A 20,806-nucleotide genomic window follows, 5' to 3' on the forward strand; every position below is an offset into this window, starting at 1 on the left:
AATTTTGACTTGGGTATGTAGTTTTATATGTTATTTTTCCAAAGCATTATTATTAGAAATTCACCAACTTGTTCATCTGAAATAGAATTTCCATTTAAATCTGAAGACGGGCTTGTTCGGTCACAAGGAAGATTATCATCGGAGACATCAGTATTATAGCCACTGCCAGTTGGAGAATCAGAAGAATTATTGGATGTCAGCACTCCACCCCTTTCTGTGACATTAGCTTTACCCATAATTCCAAAAGTATTATATAAAACAGCACCAGACTGTCTTCCTCCTATAAAAATGAAAGAATTTATTTATGAAAAACAGTAGCTGTCTCAACGCTGTAACTCTACAATTTTATCCATAAGGATAAAAATAAAAACTAAAAATCTCATAAAGATCTTTTTTTTCCTCACCAAAACTTTGCCCTTATCTATACAAGTGATATAAGATTGGATTATCAGGTAAAGAATTGTAGGCATACACAACTACTATTATATAGGACTAAACGTAAAATCTTATACACAATTCAGCCTTCCTATTAATATATTACTCAATAATGTAAAAGAAAACAAATATAATTGTAAGTCAGTCTCCCTCACTGAATAAAGGATTTACAGTATTTTCATCCTATATGGCAAAGCTCTACTAATCAAAGATCCAGTTTCCAAAGATGCAAACTTTCAAAATCTGGGTGGCTTTATATTTTACTCGGGAATTTTTTCTGAACTACAGATTGTTTTGCTCAGACATTGATGTTTTATATGTCTAGATGATCTGTTGGTTTTGAATCACATAATGGAAGGAAAGTTCCATTTATACACTTAGGATGGGGCACCCCTGATAAATAATCATAGGTACCACATTTTCTGCTTAAATAAGCCGATTCAGGTTACTGAAAGTCATGAGTGTTCAAAACATTTCAGCAATGTAGGGTCAATCTGTCCTCACACTTCAGCAGAATTCAAAAAAGTAAAAAAAAAGAAAGCTTACCTTTTATGGTTAAATTTTCAAGTCCACATTCAAACATTATCCAACCCCATTTTTCTTGGCTGGGACCTATTCGAGTGATATCTGGAACAGCTTGCTGATCAGTTTCATCTACAAAAGTAAACTCATCCAACTCTTCAAGAGTAAATAAAACTTTGGACTTCTCAAAGGGAATAGCAGTGATGGCACAAGTACCAATATCTATTATCAAAAGAGAACGCAATAGCCATTTTTCAAGACAGAGGTTTGTATATATTTTTTTAAACAACAAACAATGTAGACATTTGGCACAGTGGTTGTCTTGAAAAGATATCTTAGTATTCCATCAAACAGAAAAATAAACAAATAAACTAACCAATTTCTAGAATAATGCTGCCTAATGTCATACTACTTAAAAAGTGCTAGAATCATGTTAAAGTAAGAGGGAGAAAAGATGACGCCTTATTGCTCAGAGGCAGAATGAATTCATTTCTGAAAGATTACACAGTACTCTAAAACTCTACAATTAAAAAGCTCCTTGGGGCCGGCCTTGTGGCGTAGTGGTTAAGCTCACAGGCTCTACTTTGGCAGCCCAGCGTTCATGGGTTCTGATCCCGGGCACGAACCTACACACTGCTCGTCAGGCCATCCTGTGGTGGCATCTCAGATACAAAACAGAAGAAGATGGGCAAAGATGTTAGCTCAGAGCTAGTCTTCCTTCAAAAAAAAAAAGCTCCTTAATAATTCAGCTTCATAGTAAACTATTTATTTTTTAAAGACTTTATTTATTTATTTCCCCCCCCCCCCAAAGCCCCAGTAGATAGTTGTATGTCATAGCTGCACATCCTTCTAGTTGCAGTATGTGGGACGCGGCCTCAACATGGCCGGAGAAGCGGTGCGTCGGTGCGCGCCCGGGATCCAAACCCGGGCTGCCAGCAGCAGAGCGCAAATACTTAACCACTAAGCCATGGGGCCGGCCCATAGTAAACTATTTTTAAACACTGTCTCATCATTTTACAAAATTAAAAATTATTTTAATTAATTACCCAGCCTTAGGAAAAACATTTTCTAGGAAAATTACAGCTTTTACTATAAGATTGCTTTATGCCAACATATTTTATATCACTAGAATTCATCATAGACATTGCCTTCATTCTACTGCTTACAATACACAATACGGAAACTAACATCCTGAGTGTCTGAGAGACATTTTTATTTTATCTTACTTTTATTTACTTCTTTCTCTGATTACAGCTAATGAATACAGAAAAGCAAAAAGAAGATTAAAAAAACATATATAAATTACCCACTCAGAGATAACTTGCTTATATTTGAAGTAAGTTTCCTTTTGGCTCTTTAAAGATCATTTTACAAACCCAGCTTTGATTCCCACTGTTTATCTAACAGCAAACCATGATAATTTCCTCAGGTCAATAAAAACTCTTCAAGGATACTATTTTATTAGCTATGTAATATTCCATCATATGAAAACACTATACTTTGCATTTATGATGAGAAAGTCTTCCCTGATCAGAGAGCAAATATTCACTTATATTTTTCTATAATTTTTTTCATTATTTTTTTATAGTTGTCTTTAATTCTATGAACTTATTGTGAGGTATGATTTAAGTGAAGATTTAATTGGAATTTTATTTAAATTTTTTGATTGGGTACTACATAGATCAAAGTTCTAAAAAGTATGAAAGGGTATACAATGGAAAACCTCCAACGCCACACCCAGACATCCACTTCCCCTCCCTATAGGTAACAAATACCATCAGATTATTAAGTACCTTTTCACAGATACCTTACGTACATATAAGCAAAGACATTTACATTTCCTTTTTTTTTCTCTGCATTTTTACACAATGTCCACCTTGGAATTTCAATGGGAGTTTTGTCTTTGATGAGTTCTTTCTGGATAATGCGACTTTCAAAATTATATTTAGTTACTACTTATGGTATGTACACACCCAAGAGCAAACTGGTTACCAGTGCAAATTACAGAGCTGAGAAAAGTCTTTTTATACTCAAGCCACTGTATTTTGCACCAACTTTAGGCCCACAGATCTCAGGTTGTCATGGAAAGTCTCTACTTGGAATCCTCAGGTCAAAAGCTTTCGCCTCAAACACAAGGATGGTGAAAAAGCCTTCAGAAAGCCACAGAAGTTACACAGACCCAGAATAAAGATAGAAATCATGGAACCTTCAGAGCCTACAGAACACAGTAAGCAAATTCAAGGGAATCACTTGTTCATTCAGGATTGGTCACCCGTCCCACAAGGATATTTTAGCATAGCAATCATATAACAAACTCAATTTTTCCTGGATTGAATCTCTGACAATATGAGAACATTTAATCCTCGAAATGAGCATAGCCACTGAATTGAGTCAAAAATATTGAAAGCGTATGTGATGTCTCTAGTTTTCTCTTTTACCTCACCAGGGACTTTGAGGCATAGTCATGTCCATCACTCTTATTGTTGCTACATTTTACAGATGTGACTATCTACTTTTGATATTACAATTAATTCTTTTTAATAAAGTTGTGCCAACAGAAAGATTTTAAAAAGTAAAAAAGGCTATAAAGATCATACTCTCTCTGTTCTATAATGAGCAAGCAGATACTATGAAGAAAAGAGATGGGAGACAGAAGCAGTTCCTAATTTGGGACCACACCATTTACTTTTCTACCAAAGATTGCTTTCCGTTCTGCGTAGAATGTGAGTAATCAATAGTTAAACACCATGTGTTCAATATACTCAGAAATACCTTTCTCTTTCTTATAAAATACTCAAATTGAGCAATATTCAAAGGAAAAAAAATCATATTTCCTTTTGCAAGATCCTCTTAAATTTATACACGTCAAAGAAAAAAATATTTGTTGTAGAATCCCACCTGTTGTATCAAGACCCCTGAGTTGCCCATGAACTCGATGGATGTTTAACTTGGCTGCAATCTCTTTGCCTTTTTCTGCTCCGGCATTTGATCTGAGGGATCCAGATGACTGAGGCGGCATCTTAGTGGCATGGACATACCTATCCAAATTTGATGTTCTCCCAGGTTCTGCATTATTTGAAATCTCTTCAACCACACCTCTTTATGGGAAAAGGAAAAAAAAAAAAAAAAGAGTATGATGGTTAACATTTAAATAATATAGTTCAGTAAAAACATTTAATAAGTGGTTTAAAAAAAATTTCCACTGGTTTAATTAAACCAATGTTAACAATAAATTTTTCAGTGTTTATGGAAAAATAGTATAAATAAAAACAGTACAAACTTTTAAAAGCCTATTTTGCTAATCTACAAAGTGAGATTTGAAATTCCAATATGAGTTTTGAGTTTTAACATTAGAATTTTCAGAAATGTATTAAAAAGATGATTAAGGCTTGCTTTTACATCCAGCAAGATAATCATGGCTCAAATTAATAAAATCTTTCTTACCTGTTCATACGAACTTGTGTAGCAATTCTGTCGAAACACAATGCTACCAGGGAAATGTGAGTCACACTTCTACTAGGAGCTGTACTTGGAGATTCTTCCACCGAGGCTTGTAACAAACATAAGTTTACCTAACACACAAAATGTCATAAATTTCAGAGGTGAAAAGTGAAAAGTTATCATTTAAACATAAGATATACAGGAAAATGAAAAACTACTGTCAGGAATGACATATCTATGTGTCTGAGAGTGATGAAGACAAAGATCATAAATACAGACTCTCATAATTAATCGTAAGTAAATTCTTACTGGATGGATGTGGAATATTTTAGTAAATATTACCCAATATTCTGTTTAAGTAAACTACTTACATTACATTAATTCTTACATTAGATCATCAATGGAATAAAATATATATTCTAGATAATACAACCTATTCCACCACCATTCATTTTAGTAAACACAAAGGATAAAAACTACCAAAATGCTCTCCTCTTTCATAAAAATTTTTAAATATTAATTTGTTACCTTTGGTATGCTAACATTAGCCTGAAGACCTTTAATGGTTACATTATCTTGCTTCATTGTGAGATTTGTCTGTGTTTGTCCTTGGTTAGTCGTTCCTATGGTAGGGTGCTCAGTTTTTGTTCCTCTAATATCCTGTTTGGAGGACAACTAAAAAGAATGAAAATAGAATTATTATTTCACAGATCTTTCATAATTTCCACATCATCCACAACAGCAACTTGCTTCTTCATTGTGCTCGTTTATGCCCACCTATGTGCCACCTGCCATCTGGTTTAGCACCCCCAGTCTTCAAGTCCAAACATTAGAAAAGCTAGAAAAAAGACTGGCAGCTTTAGGGTTGAGAGAAGTGATATATAATAAAGCGAAATCAGCCTATAGAGAAACAGACAGAAAAAATGATAATAATAGTATTTTTTTAGGATCAATAAGTTCTACTTACTTGAAGGCAGATTTGGTTTCTGATAATTGACTCCTTGTTGGCTGAGAATATTTTCAACTTTCTTTTGATTTGTACTCCATCACCCTAACTACCTATCACATGAAATGCCAATTTATTCTGAATAATTGGATTACTAAAAATAATCATCCTCACTTTCACCTTGCCTCTGGTCCCTAGTCCAAACACAACCCAGATAACTTTGAAAATCAAATGGATAATCACCAGAAGAGCACCAGCATATGACCGGCAAGACATTGGCTTGGTGGCAAGGACTACAGCACAAGCAGACTATCACACACCAGGAGGCAGTGACTTGATTCATTGAGGTGAACAAAAATAATCTCAAAAACATTAAGAGACAAGTTATCTAATCATAGAGGAAAGTCAAAATAATATGCAGCTTTGCTTTCTTACAAAATGAATGTACCAATCCTAAAGAATGCTCATTCACTTAGGACCAAAGTTCTTTAGGAAAGGCTTGGAATTAAGCTCCTTCCAAAATAAAAGAAAAAAAACAAAGCTATGTTTTAGTTAATATTTTACTACTATTTAATCCATAGTATAGTTATATATGCTACCTCTTATGGAGCCAATGACATAGAAAGACTATTTAGAAATGTCCATGTATTCCAATTTAAGTGGCTAATAAAATCTTAATAAAGTTTTTTTCAAGTTTGGATATCATGTACACATGAAGAATACTCAGTTTGCCACAGTCTTTGAATAAAAAGTTCTCACATTTTCTGAGAAAGAAGTCTTGCTATTTTGGACAGCCTCCCTGAGGACTTTGGCATGAAGATCATCTACAATCGCAGCTGGATGTTGGGTACTAGCACAATGAACCATTGCTTCGATATATCTAAGGGAAGAAAAACAGTAAACGAAAAACTTAAATATCACTTAATATGATGATCTAGTTTATCTAAACTGTTCCATTCTAGATTTTATTCATGTTAGTTTTGTCTCCCTAGAAAGACTATAAACTCCTTGCAGGACAGAGAAGCTATTATTTCCTCTTTATCCCTTCAATACTTAGATAATAGTATGAATATCACACATAATAATTAGTTCCTGGGTATTGGATCATTTTATGCTCATCACCCTGAAAGCAAAATTGGAAAATATAATGCAATATAATTATTATAATATTGCAATAAAATTATTTAGTCTGAAAAAGTAAGAAATGACAATTAAATGAAACAAAGAAAGACCTAAACATATTTTCATTTTTGTTCAATCAAAATAGCCATCATCAATATTCTTTATGGAAGTATATTACATACACTAATCATATCACATACATCTATCATTTTATAAAATAGTTATATTTTTAGACAAAATTAATACCTGTCTAAAGCTTCAGCCACCAGAGGAGTTAGAACAATATCAACGGTTCCTTTTACTTCAACTATGGCTGTTGTCCTGGTCTGAGAGACTGGTTGATTCAGGGTCCACTCTTCTGTTAATGTTTCATCATCTGTGTTATCAACAGCTTTCTTTTCCAGAGGAGTATATGGTGTACTATACAATTTAACAAGTATATATTAAAAGACTATGAAAAAGAATAGAAATTGGAGCTTCCTTGAGATGAGTGACCACTTAAACCTACATTTATTTCATGGAATTGGACTAGATATTTTATATCCCAAATACTTTTCAAAGACAGGACAAATAAGGTACTAAAATGCATACTGATCAAAAATGGTTAATACATCAAATGAGAAAAAATTTTTTGATATATTTACTTGATGGGACTTTTCCAAAATATGAAAACTACAATACTGAATTCTCGTTAGTTCCCAATTTTGATATGCCAAGTTATGGCGTGCATAGTATGTCTAATAGAAATGCTACTACTGATTGCTTACTAATGTAGGCAAAGCCATAACAGACAACAGAGTTGAATTATTTGGAGTAATTTATTCATAAAATAAAGTCTACAGTGAAGTAAAGAATTGTTATTCCTCAGAATAAACTCTACCTATCTCATAATCAAGAAAGACTGACTTTAAACTTCAAAATTACGTAATTTTTACTTACTGTGAAGTTGATCCTGAAAATTGCATTCCTCTGTCTAGCAAAGAATTAGCTGTGAGCCCCTGTTTGATAACCTGGAATAATATAAAACATTACTTATAGTCTAGAATTTTAATATTAATTATTCTCTAATTGTATGCTATTGATTGATATTTGTGAATACACAGATTACCTTGTTAATATGATTCTGATATATACGATACAAATATTTGACAAATTGAGAAAATATTCAATTGGCAATTGCATTTTCTGTTTATTCAGACAAATGACAGGACAGGGCTGTAAGGTTTTAGCAAAGAGTAAAAGACTATACACAGAAAGCTTAAAAGCAAGTGCTTCACACGTCCTTCCTCAGCATACCTTTTCAAATTGAGCTTTTCTTAAGCTAATTTTACAGTCTTCCAGCACAATCAACTTTTAAGTGGGAAAAGAGTCCTAGCTATATAGGAAAAGCTAGATTGTATTTTATATCCATAAGACAAAATAAATAAGGCACTTGAATAATCAAACTGAATATTTAAATGCTAGCCAGTTATTTAGATTTAAGAGAAAAAAATAACTTTCTTACTTCCTATGGTCTATTTTTGAAGTTGTCTGAAGAGATGAATTCCTTGACTTATTTTCTCCAGAGATTTGACAGCCTAATCAAACTAGAAAGATTTATCGAAAATACTAAAATAACTCAAACCTCTCAGGTACTATACTGCACAGCAAGTACCATAACAGTTTTATACTGGAAAATTCATACCAACATATTTTCACAGGGAATAAAGAGAATTCTTTGAAATCTTAGCATGAGCAATTTATCTTGGGAAAGATTAAGAAATGGGCACAACCTTAAAATCAAAACTTTGTAACTGTCACTAATGTTTCTTCTTCCTTCAATACATATTACTCAAAAGCATATTTGTATGTAAGGATATTCAACTCCCTGGATCACATTTCTACCGTTACTTAAGCCCGAGCCCGTCATCTCTTGCACAAACTGCTGCACCAGCCACCTAAGGGATCATCCCACTTCCTCTCTTGCTTAATTACAACTCAATTCCACTTAAGTAGCCAAAGTACATGAGATCACATCACATTTCCTTAAAGTTCTCACGAGTTTCCCAATGAAATTAAAATAAAATTCAAACTACTGATACTCTGGTCTACAAGTCCTTAATGATCTGGCCCTTGTTTAGGTCTCTAGCTTCATTATGAGCAAGTCTCCTTGCAAACCCACTATGTCTCATATACACTGATTTCTTTCCCACTCTAGAACTTTAGCAAGGCTGATGCCTGTGCCTGAATGTAGTGCCCCTGGGTCTTCTGATCCTCAATTCTTCCTCATTCTTAAAAGTTTCAGTTTAAATACTACGTCCTCAGATACATCTTTCACGTCAATACGATCTAGGGCGCTCCACCCCACATTATTCTCTATCCCAGCATCCTTCGATTATCTTCATAAGCCTCTTCTCAATTTGTATCATATACTTACCTGTTTATTAACAGCCTGTCTCCAACCCCTAAACTAGAAGCTCCAGGCCCATTTCCCTCATCTATGTACATCAAATGCCTGGCACCCACTAGTATATAACAAATACTTGAATTAAGAATGAATAGGGCTGGCCCGGTGGCGCAAGCGGTTAAGTGCGCGTGCTCTGCAGTGGCGGCCCAGGGTTCACCAGTTCGGATCCCGGGTGCACACCGACGCACCGCTTGTTAAGCCATGCTGTGGCAGCGTCCCATATAAGGTAGAGGAAGATGGCCACGGATGTTAGCTCAGGGCCAATCTTCCTCAAGAAAAAAGGGGAGGATTGGCATCAGATTTTAGCTCAGGGCTAGTCCTCCTTACAAAAAGAAAAAAACGAATGAATAAATTAACATTTAGACACTTTAAATAAGTGTATATGTATAGGTAAGTATACACCACATATGATTCCTGAACATTGTTAATCAGTTGCATAAGCTTTTATATGCTTAGTTTTGGTCTTTAAAATCACAAAATTTCTTATAAATTTATAAAAATAGTTTTCATATTAGCTATTATCACTAAATTTATTTTGACATATTTTTAGCTTTCCTAAAAAAAGCTATTTACAGAATACATTACAGGAAATGGACAATAACCAATTCATACTAAATTGTAAGATCTCAAACGTCAAGTGAGTGGAATTGGATTTGCATAGAAGCAGTTATGGATTAGTAGAAAGAATACCAACTACTAAAAACAATTTCAAAATTTTATTTTTAAGACAGAAAATATGAATTCAGAGACTTGATCCTAATCTTAGCATATAATGTAGACAGAGATTAAATGTTAATTGATGAACATCGTGACAATCGAATCTGAAACTATTCCTCAATTTGATATGCTTAAATTTATAACACCTACCAATAACTCTGAGACCTACTGTCATAGAGGAAGCCATAACTTCAGAAATTCTATCTTTCAGAAAGACAGCTAAAGTGACTGAGAGTAATTTTAAAAACAACATCTTAAAAATCTATTTTTCTAAATAAATATATCAGTGGAAACTAATAATTTGGTTTATACCTTAAAAGTTGGAACAGAAAGGTGTTCAAACGACGATGAACTTTCTTCACTGGTTGGTGTATCCAGATCAAGTGGACGATGCAATGAGGACTTAGAGGTTCTTTTGTTGGCTGGGTGCTTCACTGACCAATTAATTACCTGAAACTGAGTAAGGTAAGCCTGATAACAATTCATCACAGGTTGTTGAGAAGTGATCTGTTCGCTCTCCACTGTTTTCTCACTTTCTACCACATACAGATGTTCTATAACTTCATCTTCTCCACCTAACGCAGAAACAAATGAAGCCTGGGAAGGATGAGTTTTGAATGGCAGAGTTCGGGGATCCTGAATGCTTTCTCCATGGCCAGTAAGTGGTCCTTCTACACTGTGATATATGGAACCCCTACTGTAGTCAACTTGCTGGGTTTGTTTTTTCTTCTTTTTTCTACCTGGATAAGTTCCAGGGCCTTCATCACTGCTAATGGGCTCAAATTCTTCAGCTGCAGAAAAGTAGGCTTCACTATCAGCCATTGACATGCTGGAATCCATTGATCGATACTGATGAAATGAATTAGAGTCTGCTGATGGTGTGTACGGGAATGAACCAAAACTTCTTCTCTGCTTTGGTGAGTCTAGTACATTCTCATCACTTCGGGAAACATCACTACTAAACTGGACTCCAACTGTAACAGGCTGCTTGTCCCCATAAAAAGCAGCAGTAAGGCTCTTGGTGCTTCCCAGTCGAGTAGAACAAACAGAGGCTTGCCGTTTCAAGGGAGACCTCAGAGGAGACTGACCTACTGACTTATCCTGAGTATTAGGAGACACAGGGCTGTTTCCTGAAATTTCTGTAGGAATACTAAACAGAAAGCGAAGCTATTACCATTTACTGTACATCATATAATTTACTCTAAGCATAACCAGAAGTACTTATAAAATCCTTTTAGTAATTTTAATCATTTATTTTACAAATAAAGGAAAATATAAAATTTTACAATAAAACATCCATACAAAGCAGCAAAACAGCACAATATGTGTTCATATCCCATATAATCCCCCCCAAAAATTGAGGCAGCCTAAAACACAATAAAAACTTTAAAAAACCCAGAGTATAATCTTCTATCCACAATCCATGAACACTAATGCATTTATAAGGGTTTTTTTTTCCCCATATCCTCTAAAATCTTGTCCAACAAAATATACCAGGGGGCTTTGATAAATGAGAGGGATTTAAGGAGAGGAAGAAGTCATAGATAACCCCAATATTTCTGACTTTGGTAACGGATGCAGAAGTGCCATCTACTGAGGCAGAACAAGTTGAGTATGACAGGCACAAGGTCATTTTTCATATGTTGAGTTTGACGTCTCCATGAAACATCCAAGTAGAAATATCAAGAAGGTAGGTGGGCTTACAGGGACAAAGGTTTTGGTTGGAGTTTTACATTTAAAAGATGTTAACTACAGATCATAATTGAAGCCAAATAGTTATTGAGACTGTCTAGGGAAATAGTATACAGTCAGTGGAGAAAAGCGTACAGAGGAGAATCCTGAGGGATAAAAACATTTAACAAATGGCAGGCTGTAAGAGGCAGAGAAAGAAGAAAGAGAGGAAAAAATGGAGGACATGGAAATAGAGACAGAAGGAATAGCTAAGGAGGTGGGAGGAAAATCTGCAACGTGCTATCAAATCAAGAGGAAAGTGTGTTTCGATAAATGAGGAGTCAAGGAGCCAACAGGAAGATGAAAAACTATTCACCAGACTGGAAGGATAATATCCAAACACTAACAATGGTTCACTCTGAGTGGTGGGATGACAAGAAATATTTATTTTCATTATACTTCTCTGTATTTACCTAATATCTGGAAATGAATATATATTACTTTTATAATCATAAAAATAGCAAATGGACATTTAAAAATATGTTCAAGAGGAGTAAAAAAAATTTCTACAGTGGATAAGTTGAGAGGAAAGAAGTTTTCCTTGCCACCACGTTAAACAATTATAATCCTATTATGATCAGGTTTCTAAATCTAATTGAATACTCACCTTGCTTGGCCATCATCTTTTTTCGTACCATGCAAGAATTCTTTTTGAACCAAATGGTCATCAGCAATAGAAGAGGGACTTTCCTTTTCACCTGCCAGTAAAGGCTGTGCAGCACTAGAACTACTAGTCTCTTCTGAGGAAGAGGATGAGCTATGAGATCGTAGTGGTACTTGAAGACTAAGGTGCTGAGTTTTTCTCTCTACTTCTATTCCCACTGATTTGTTTTCCCATTCTTTCCTCTTCATGCCATTCACATTACCTAAACGAACAAAAAAGTAGGTTACATGAACATAATTTCAAAAGCAATTTATGAAAAATATGACAACTTAATTCAATTCCCTGTTTTTCAGTATAATCATTTTTAAAAAGCCTAAGTATCTAATTTCACATAGCAATATGCTAAACATCATAGAAAGATATCCCATTAAGTATGGATCCAGAGTCCACAGTGAATTTTTTGGTTTTTTTTTTAACTTTTTGAAAAATTTCAAACTTATAGGAAACTTTTAAGAATAGTATGAAGCCATGATGTATCTTTTACTCGGAATTACCTATTTTAAACATTTTGTCCCATTTGCTCTATTTATATATAATACAAATAATATTTTTTGAACCATCTGAGAGTAATTTACAGACACTGTGGCCTTTTACCCTAGATACTTAAATGTTTATTTCCCGAGAATAAGACATAACCACTGTATAGTTATCAACTCCATAAATTTAATATTTATACAACATTGCCATCTAATCTACTATGTGCTTTCCAATTTTCTCAGTTGACTTAATGATGTCCTTTAAAGCACTTTCACACCCTCCAGTACAGGACCCAATCTAGGATCATATATTATTGCATTTGGTTGTCATGTCTTCTTTAATCTGGAACATTTCCTCAGCCTTTTACAAGAGCCCTGTGATGTTAAGTAATTGGGAGGGGGGGATAAAAGGAGAGTTACATAGCTGTCCAGATCCAAAAAATAACTCTTGCCCAACTTTCCCTCTCCTCTAGCCATCCCTGTGCTACCCAAGATGAGGAACCTGCTAGTAGGAGAAAACATCTCCCCAAGCAGAATGTAGTTCTAGACAGAATTTAAGGGATAAGAAGACTTAAGAACTTACAATGTAATATTATTTGCTTTTACTACCACAAATGCAAAAATCAGAACAAAAGTCAAAAGAAAAATGGGTTTGATTCACTTCTAAGTGATAGGAAACTAGTGTTCACTGACCTTCCAAGGAAATCCTTAGTTCTACCAATATGTCCTCTTTGATTCTATCCTGACATATCTATATATCTATACTCGGTTTCCGGACAACTCGACAATCAGAAAGTCAGATACTTACGCAGGGGCTAATTTCAATCTTCCCTGGACAAGAAACTTATGGTAATTTACCAAGTACAACTCACTCTTGAGAGAATCACTAGGAGGTATAGACACTCCTTATTATACATTATAAGAATTATAATGAGCTTTGCTTTGTTCACTGTTAGAGAGAGAATTTGCTATTTTTGAGCTTTTATACCATGTGTAAATTCCCTCTTCCCTGAGTTTGTGATGGCTAAATTTTGATCTGTGAATCAGAAAATCACGCCAAGTCTTTATAATTAGCATGAGCTATAGTACAGTGGAAAGACCACTAACGTGGCTTCCATGGCCCTAATTCTAGTTTCTGCTCAGCCATACACTTAGCTGTATGACTTCATGCAACTCAGTCTCAGTGATGAGCCTCAGTTTCTTAACTATAAATAAGGATAATATGCAACTCACACGGTAGCTTGGGGACTAAATGAGAAAACCTTTAAAGATAAACATTATTCAGGGGCCGGCCCCGTGGCTTAGCGGTTAAGTGCGTGCACTCCGCTGCTGGCGGCCTGGGTTCGGATCCCGGGCGCGCACCGATGCACTGCTTCTCCGGCCATGCTGAGGCCGTGTCCCACATACAGCAACTAGCAGGATGTGCATCTATGACGTACAACTATCTACTGGGGCTTTGGGGGGAAAAAAAAAAAAAAGGAGCAGGATTGGCAATAGATGTTAGCTCAGAGCTGGCCTTCCTCAGCAAAAAGAGGAGGATTAGCATGGATGTTAGCTCAGGGCTGATCTTCCTCACAAAAAAAAAAAAAAAAGATAAACATTATTGAAATGTAAAAAAGTAATATAAGAAAAGAGCTAAGTTAAACTTTATTTAGGATCTTTCTTACCCTTTAAGTGAAGAAGTTTTGGTGTTTGCTGATTTTATAATATAATCTGCTCTTATTCTAGTAAAACTGCTCAAGTTAAACAACCTTAAAACAACATGTACACACTTACGTATTATATTCAGTGAAAAAATCATTTAAACAGGAATTTGGCATATGTAGTCCAGCTCTTTCCTCTAAGAGCTCCTGATACGTGAGAAATAAATCCAATAAACTCAAAGTTTAACGTATTTCTTTCCTATCTTTGTTTGCCTGCTGACAAAAGGCCGTACTAAGTTAATGTTTTTGAATGGATCAAGGGAAAAAAGCTAAATATTAGTGAAATATTAAAGACTTTTCTACATTTCACTTCTTGACAGTATGGCAACTTAAGCAGTAAATATTGCATTTAATTGCAGGAACATACAACTAAGAAACCCAAAGGAAAATCCATTTCTGAAGTCTTTAGAGAAAAGACCTCAAATCTATATCAAATGTACTTAAAGCCATCATTCACTGCTCATACCAAAATCATGTATTTGCAAAGTTATCCTACAGGCTTTAAGGAAAGACCACATTTCTCTTCTTGACATGTTCAATTTTAGTGATGAGGAGCATATTTTACAAAAATATTTGATAACACAGGGGCCAATAGTATAAGTGTCAGTATACTATATAATATAAATATAATATAGTATATAGTATAAATAAACTGGCAAAACAACTGTTACTTTGAAGCACAGTTATCCTTAAGTATATCCCTGGAAGTTGGGTTCTAGGAAAATGATATATAAGGAAATATTTAGAATAAGCTTGGCTAGGAAAATCACCCATGTCAACAATAGGAGATCTGAAGTGTGGACCCACTTTTGCCTTGTATAACAATGAAAACCTCACTAGTCTTATCTGGCTTTAGTTACATCACCTGTAAAACAAAGGCAGATTACACTGAACCCTATTTATAAGACTTCTCAAAAAATTGAGTTGAACTAAGTAACACTGAACTTCTCCCAGAATGGCATAGGTATAAAGATAATAAAAGATTAGCACAAGTGACAAAATAACACATTTTATTACCATCTACAATTTTGGGAATTTCTTTAGTAATAATCCATTCTCCAGGATGTAGCAGAGACTGTCCATAATACATATCAGACTCTGCACTTGTGCTTGAAAATGCAGAGCTACTGGAAGGTGTCAACTCTTCAAGTTTGAAGAAATCTAGGCCAGTTACTGTGCCACCAAAGAATCTGCAGCCACCGAGACAACCACACTTGTTCCTACACCTCTTATTCTTCAGGGTATCGTCTGGCCATAGAAACCACAACCTAAACAGAACCCAAAACAAAACAAAGAAAAAAAATAACATAACAAAAACTCATTAAGAAATGAAAAACTTTTATTCAGCTAATTAAATATAAGTTAATTGTTAACATTTTTAAAAGACAAGGCAAACACAAACACAAAGGTTTATTTTTACTGTGGTATGTCTTTTTAATCATGTTGACATTCCAAAACAAAGAAACAAACAAATAGTTTCACTATGGTAAGTGAGAAGGAAATAAGTAGAAACAAGAAGCGAGAGAGAGTATACACTAAAAAAACCAAAAACCAAAGAGCCAAAAAGAAGCAAATATAAAAATCAAACATTTAAATCCAGTTTAAAAACAGCAGTAAACATTCTCAAAAGGACTAAAAGTTTTAAACAATCGAAAAAAATGGACAAAACTATTAGTATAGATTATGTTTAACAGATAATTTATTTACTTTAGCATTTCAAAGTCTATTTCACATGGCAAATTTAATACACCAAAATATTATAAATATGGGGCCAGTAAGAAATCATTTCTCAATAAAATCAAAATAATGTGCCATTTTATATTTTAGAGAAAAAATTGTAATAATTTTGTAATAAGGATTCTAAATTAAGTATAAAGAATTAAGACAAGAGAAAATGTATGCAAAATTCTTCAGGCTCTGTGAGTGACCCACACACAAATCTGTCAGTATTTATTAACGTCCCTGCTTTTTGAAAAAATATTATAAAATACAAATCTGGGAGATATATCTTTATTCCTTTTTTTACCCTAAATAATAAAACCACCTCAGATTCACAGTCCATTTTTCTAAGCATTTTCACATGCATTATCTCATTGGATCCTCAGGGCCCTCACAGGAAGACAGAATGTATTAGCATTTTCATTTTCCATTCATTCCTTTATATTTCTTGAACATATCTATTACGTGCGCAGTATCGTGCTAGGCAAAACTGACAGTCTTATCCATACGAAGTTTACAGTATAGAGGCAAATACAGGCCACAAACAAGAATATCTAATCATAAATTATAATAAATGTTATGAGGTAAAGAACAAGGTGTTGTGACAAAGAAAATGGAACCTTTCAAAAAGTAATATTTGAGATGTGAAAGATGAGATGGAATGAATATATCAAATTAGAAGTGGAACATCAGTCTAGAGAAGTCAGAGGGAAAAATATGTGAGAAACTCTTAGGATGAGGGAGAATCTGAGGTATCATTTCAATAAGATGTTATCAATTTCAAATCACTTCTCTATTTTAAATTATTAAGATTTAGTCATTTGGCAAAAATATTTTAAAGCACTATCAAAATAAAGACCTTATATATCCCGTAGAATTTTTTAGTTCATTTGTGCAGCAAAAAACTTAGCAGAATGTATGGCTTTGCCGTCATTTGGATGTGGGTTCAAATTCCTGCTATGCCACTTAATAATTCTAGGACTTTGGACAAGTCAGTTAACATTTTTTTTTTTTTTAAAGATTTTATTTATTTATTTTTCCCCCCGCAAAGCCCCAGTAGATAGTTGTATGTCATAGCTGCACATCCTTCTAGTTGCTGTATGTGGGACGCGGCCTCAGCATGGCAGGAGAAGCGGTGTGTCGGTGCGCGCCCGGGATCCGAACCTGGGCCGCCAGCAGCGGAGCGTGCGCAGTTAACCGCTAAGCCACGGGGCCGGCCCTCAGTTAACATTTCTAAGCCTCAGTTTCCACCTCTGTAAAATGACGGTCTGATAAATCTAATAAGGTTGTTGTGAGGATTAAACGGTATAACATGTAAAGCACCTGATGCAAAATCTGGAATTCAGAAGTTGCACAACAAACGTAAGCTCCCCTTCCCTATCTTTATATAATCCAATGCACTACAGTTACGCATTGCTTAACAACGGGGATACATTCTGAGAAATGTGTCATTAGGTGATTTCGTGGTTCTGCAAACATCATAGAGTGTGCTTACGCAAACCTACATGGCATAGCCTACTACACACCTAGCCTATATGGCACTAATCTTATGAGACAACCATCGTGTATGCGGTCCATCATTGACCAAAACGTCATTACACAGCGCATGACTGTAGTGCTCCACCCCCAGAGTTTCTAATTGAGGTCTGGGAAGGCCTGATTATGTAAATTTCTAACAAGTTCCAAGGAGATGTTGGTGCTGGTAGTTTGGGAACTATACTTTTCAGAAATACTAATCTAATGAAACTAATGGTCTGTGTGTCCAGTAACTTTTCCACGTATATTGGAAATGAATATATCTACTCGTAAAAACTCCTGGGAAGCAAATATGCACAAAGGCAGCCAAAGCTGAAGGTCAATGATTTACTATATAGGGAGAGGCAATTCACCATGGGCCCTAAACATCTCTACCTGTTTTTGCTGGATATGCCAAGAATGCAAGGCTCTGACCAGGCCATTTCTCAGGGTTGTACTGGCAGTAAGTAACCTTAAGGGATAAGGTAATGTCTCACCCTGGAAAAGATCAGGCTTGCTTCCTCTTACTATAAAAGGAGAATCCCTAAGTTCAGTGTTCTTCTTCCGCAATGCATCCCACTGTGTGTAGACATCCATCATGGGCATTTTGTGTCACTGCCATGAGAATCACAGATAAGGTTGCCAGATTTAGTAAATAAAAGTAAGTTTGGGGGCCGGCCCAGTGGCATAAGCGGTTAAGTGCACACGCTCTGCTGCAGCGGCCCAGGGTTCACCGGTTCGGATACCAGGCGTGCACCGACACACCGCTTTGCAAGCCATGCTGTGGCGGCGTCCCATATAAAGTGGAGGAAGATGGGCACGGATGTTAGCCCAGGGCCAGTCTTCCTCAGCAAAAAGAGGAGGATTGGCAGATGTTAACTCAGGGCCGATCTTCCTCACAAAAAAAATAAATAAGTAGGTTTGTCCTATGCAATATGTGGGACATTCTTATACTAAAAAGTTATCTGCAGGGCTGGCTCCGTGGCTTAGCAGTTAAGTGCGCGCGCTCCACTACTGGCGGCCCAGGTTTGGATCCCGGGCGCGCACCGACGCACAGCTTCTCTGGCCATGCTGAGGCCGCGTCCCACATACAGCAACTAGAAGGATGTGCAGCTATGACATACAACTATCTACTGGGGATTTGGGGGGAAAAAAAAAGGAGGAGGATTGGCAATAGATGTTAGCTCAGAGCCCGTCTTCCTCAGCAAAAAGAGGAGGATTAGCATGGATGTTAGCTCAGGGCTGATCTTCCTCACAAAAAATAAATAAATAAAACTGTTTAAATAAAAAAAAAAGTCATCTGCAGTTTATCTGAAATTCAAATTTAACTGGGCATCCTGTATTTTATCCAGCAACCCCACTCGGAGGGCACAGGGAACCAATACAAACGCATACGACTCTGGCTACTGCTTTTGCTCTGAGTAATGAAGTCCTTTGTCTCTGACCCAGAATCCTGTGTCTTCTACCAGTACCCACGTAACTGTGGCAGGCTAACCTGTTAGCTTGTAAATAGGATAAAAGCCCATACTCTTCACAATACTTGACAAACCAGAGCACTGAAATCAACCTAAATGAGCCACCTGGAACAACCTGAATCATGTGGCGCCACCTCCCCAGCTTCGTCAGCACCCTGCTCTACCACCTGACCTAACCAGACACAGGCATTTTGTTCACATTAACTGGCCTCCTGAGCAATAATTAACAAAGTAATCAAAGTTTTTTTTAAACAATATTCTCCATAGATGAGCTTTCATCCTCATATTTACAAGATGTCAGTATCTTAAGTTAACTTAAACGATTAATGTAAGCTCAATAAAAGTCTCATCGGAATTTTTTTTAACTGGAAAAAAATTTTTTTTAACTTTAGGGAAAATTAACAGATGAAAATATGCAAACACTTTGTGAAATGGAGAAATGAATACGTGTTAGGTATAAACTTTTTCCACTGTATTTGAATAGACATTTGCAGAAAAATCTGTTTACATCCTTGGCTGGATTAGAGTTAAATTCGGGTGGATTAGAGTTATATGTTAACAAAAAAAAGGAATAGAAAAAAAATGCAAGTGCCATCTGATGACTAGCAAAAAACGTTTTCTCACATTAGTACAAGAAATTACAAAGACTGACATATTTGAATACATAAAAATTAGTCTGCATATAAGATTAAAAAAATTAAAAGATGAAAATCTGCAAAATATTAGTGGTGATCTATAAACAGCTCTTCAAAATTGGTAAGAAATACACCAAGATCCCAATAAATAAATGTACATAGAATACTAACAGGCAATTCACAAATGAGGAAATAAAAACAGCCAATAAATCTATGAAAAAAAGTATTAATCTCAGAAATAAAGAAATGCAAAATAAAACAGATACCACTTTTTAGTTTTATAAAACACCCAAAGGATAGCAAAAATGCAGTGAGATAGAGACTGTACTAAAAAGCCATTGAGAATATAAACTGAAATAACCTTTCTGGGAAGTAATTTGGGAATGCTTATCAAAACTCTCAATTTTTAACACAGACATACCCCCTTTTACGGAAACTATAAGGAAATACCCAGAAAGTGTGGAAATAGATTTTATGTACAAAAGTGTTCCTCTTACTATTACTTAGAATGGGAAATCTAGAAACAATCTTTATGTTTAATATAAGAGCAATGGCTAAATAAAGTATAGTGTATTAGCAATGGCTAAACAAAGTATCTTTTTGATGGTGTATTATCATTCATTTAAAAGGAACTTTATAAACTTGCTGTTCATGTGGGCAGAGGCTTAGGACGTAAGTTTAATACAAACATGCAGAATTTAAAAATGTAAATTGGGATGATTTCAAGTATAACAAAAATACACTAAAAATACTGGAAAGAAATATGACAAATTCAATGTTATAGGGTTATGATAATTATTTCCCTTTATTTCTTATAGTCTTCTCTATTCTTAAAATAAACTTATATTAACTTTATCATGGGGAAGACAGAGATGGAAAAAGTCATACTGATATTTTAAACGGAAAAGATTTAGTAAGAGGCTCTGGCAACTTTTTAAAAGGCAGATATAACCACTTCTTAAGGACCAATGAGAATAAGGTTAGGTACTCTTAGTCTTCCCTGCAGCTGTGAAGGCCTACACAAGGGTTTTGTAGAGTGCATGGTGATAGCAAAGGTGATTTCTAGGAATGAAGAACTGGAAGTGGAGGGCTGTGGGGAGAGAGGAAGGGAGGTAGCGCTTTTTACAACGTTATTTGGGACCAGGAATTCAAACTTGTTTCACTGTTGACATACATAATATGGGCTTAGAAATGCATCAAAAAATAATGTTATTTCCAGGAACCACATCATCACCAGAGATGAGATACAATGTATTTAC

The 20,806-nt window shown here is 35.3% G+C and overlaps 1 protein-coding gene across 10 annotated transcripts in view; it reads right to left on the minus strand.

Annotated features, from left to right (window-relative positions):
• Positions 1-20,806, minus strand: part of BLTP1 (bridge-like lipid transfer protein family member 1) — a 195,274-nt gene that overhangs the window by 95,826 nt on the left and 78,642 nt on the right. For all 10 annotated transcript variants that reach the window (XM_014784542.2, XM_087437664.1, XM_087437665.1 and 7 more), the window contains 11 exons: positions 15,221-15,471; positions 11,968-12,226; positions 9,942-10,779; positions 7,406-7,476; positions 6,713-6,886; positions 6,104-6,224; positions 4,927-5,073; positions 4,402-4,529; positions 3,856-4,055; positions 982-1,179; positions 69-280 (listed from right to left, as the gene is read on the minus strand). In XM_014784542.2, coding sequence (XP_014640028.2) covers positions 69-280; positions 982-1,179; positions 3,856-4,055; positions 4,402-4,529; positions 4,927-5,073; positions 6,104-6,224; positions 6,713-6,886; positions 7,406-7,476; positions 9,942-10,779; positions 11,968-12,226; positions 15,221-15,471 — 2,599 coding nt within the window. The remainder of the gene's footprint in view (positions 1-68; positions 281-981; positions 1,180-3,855; positions 4,056-4,401; positions 4,530-4,926; positions 5,074-6,103; positions 6,225-6,712; positions 6,887-7,405; positions 7,477-9,941; positions 10,780-11,967; positions 12,227-15,220; positions 15,472-20,806) is intronic.

The sequence above is a fragment of the Ceratotherium simum genome, chromosome 12, assembly GCF_057802395.1.
Source record: "Ceratotherium simum simum isolate JZ-2026a chromosome 12, ASM5780239v1, whole genome shotgun sequence".
Taxonomy (NCBI): domain Eukaryota; kingdom Metazoa; phylum Chordata; class Mammalia; order Perissodactyla; family Rhinocerotidae; genus Ceratotherium; species Ceratotherium simum.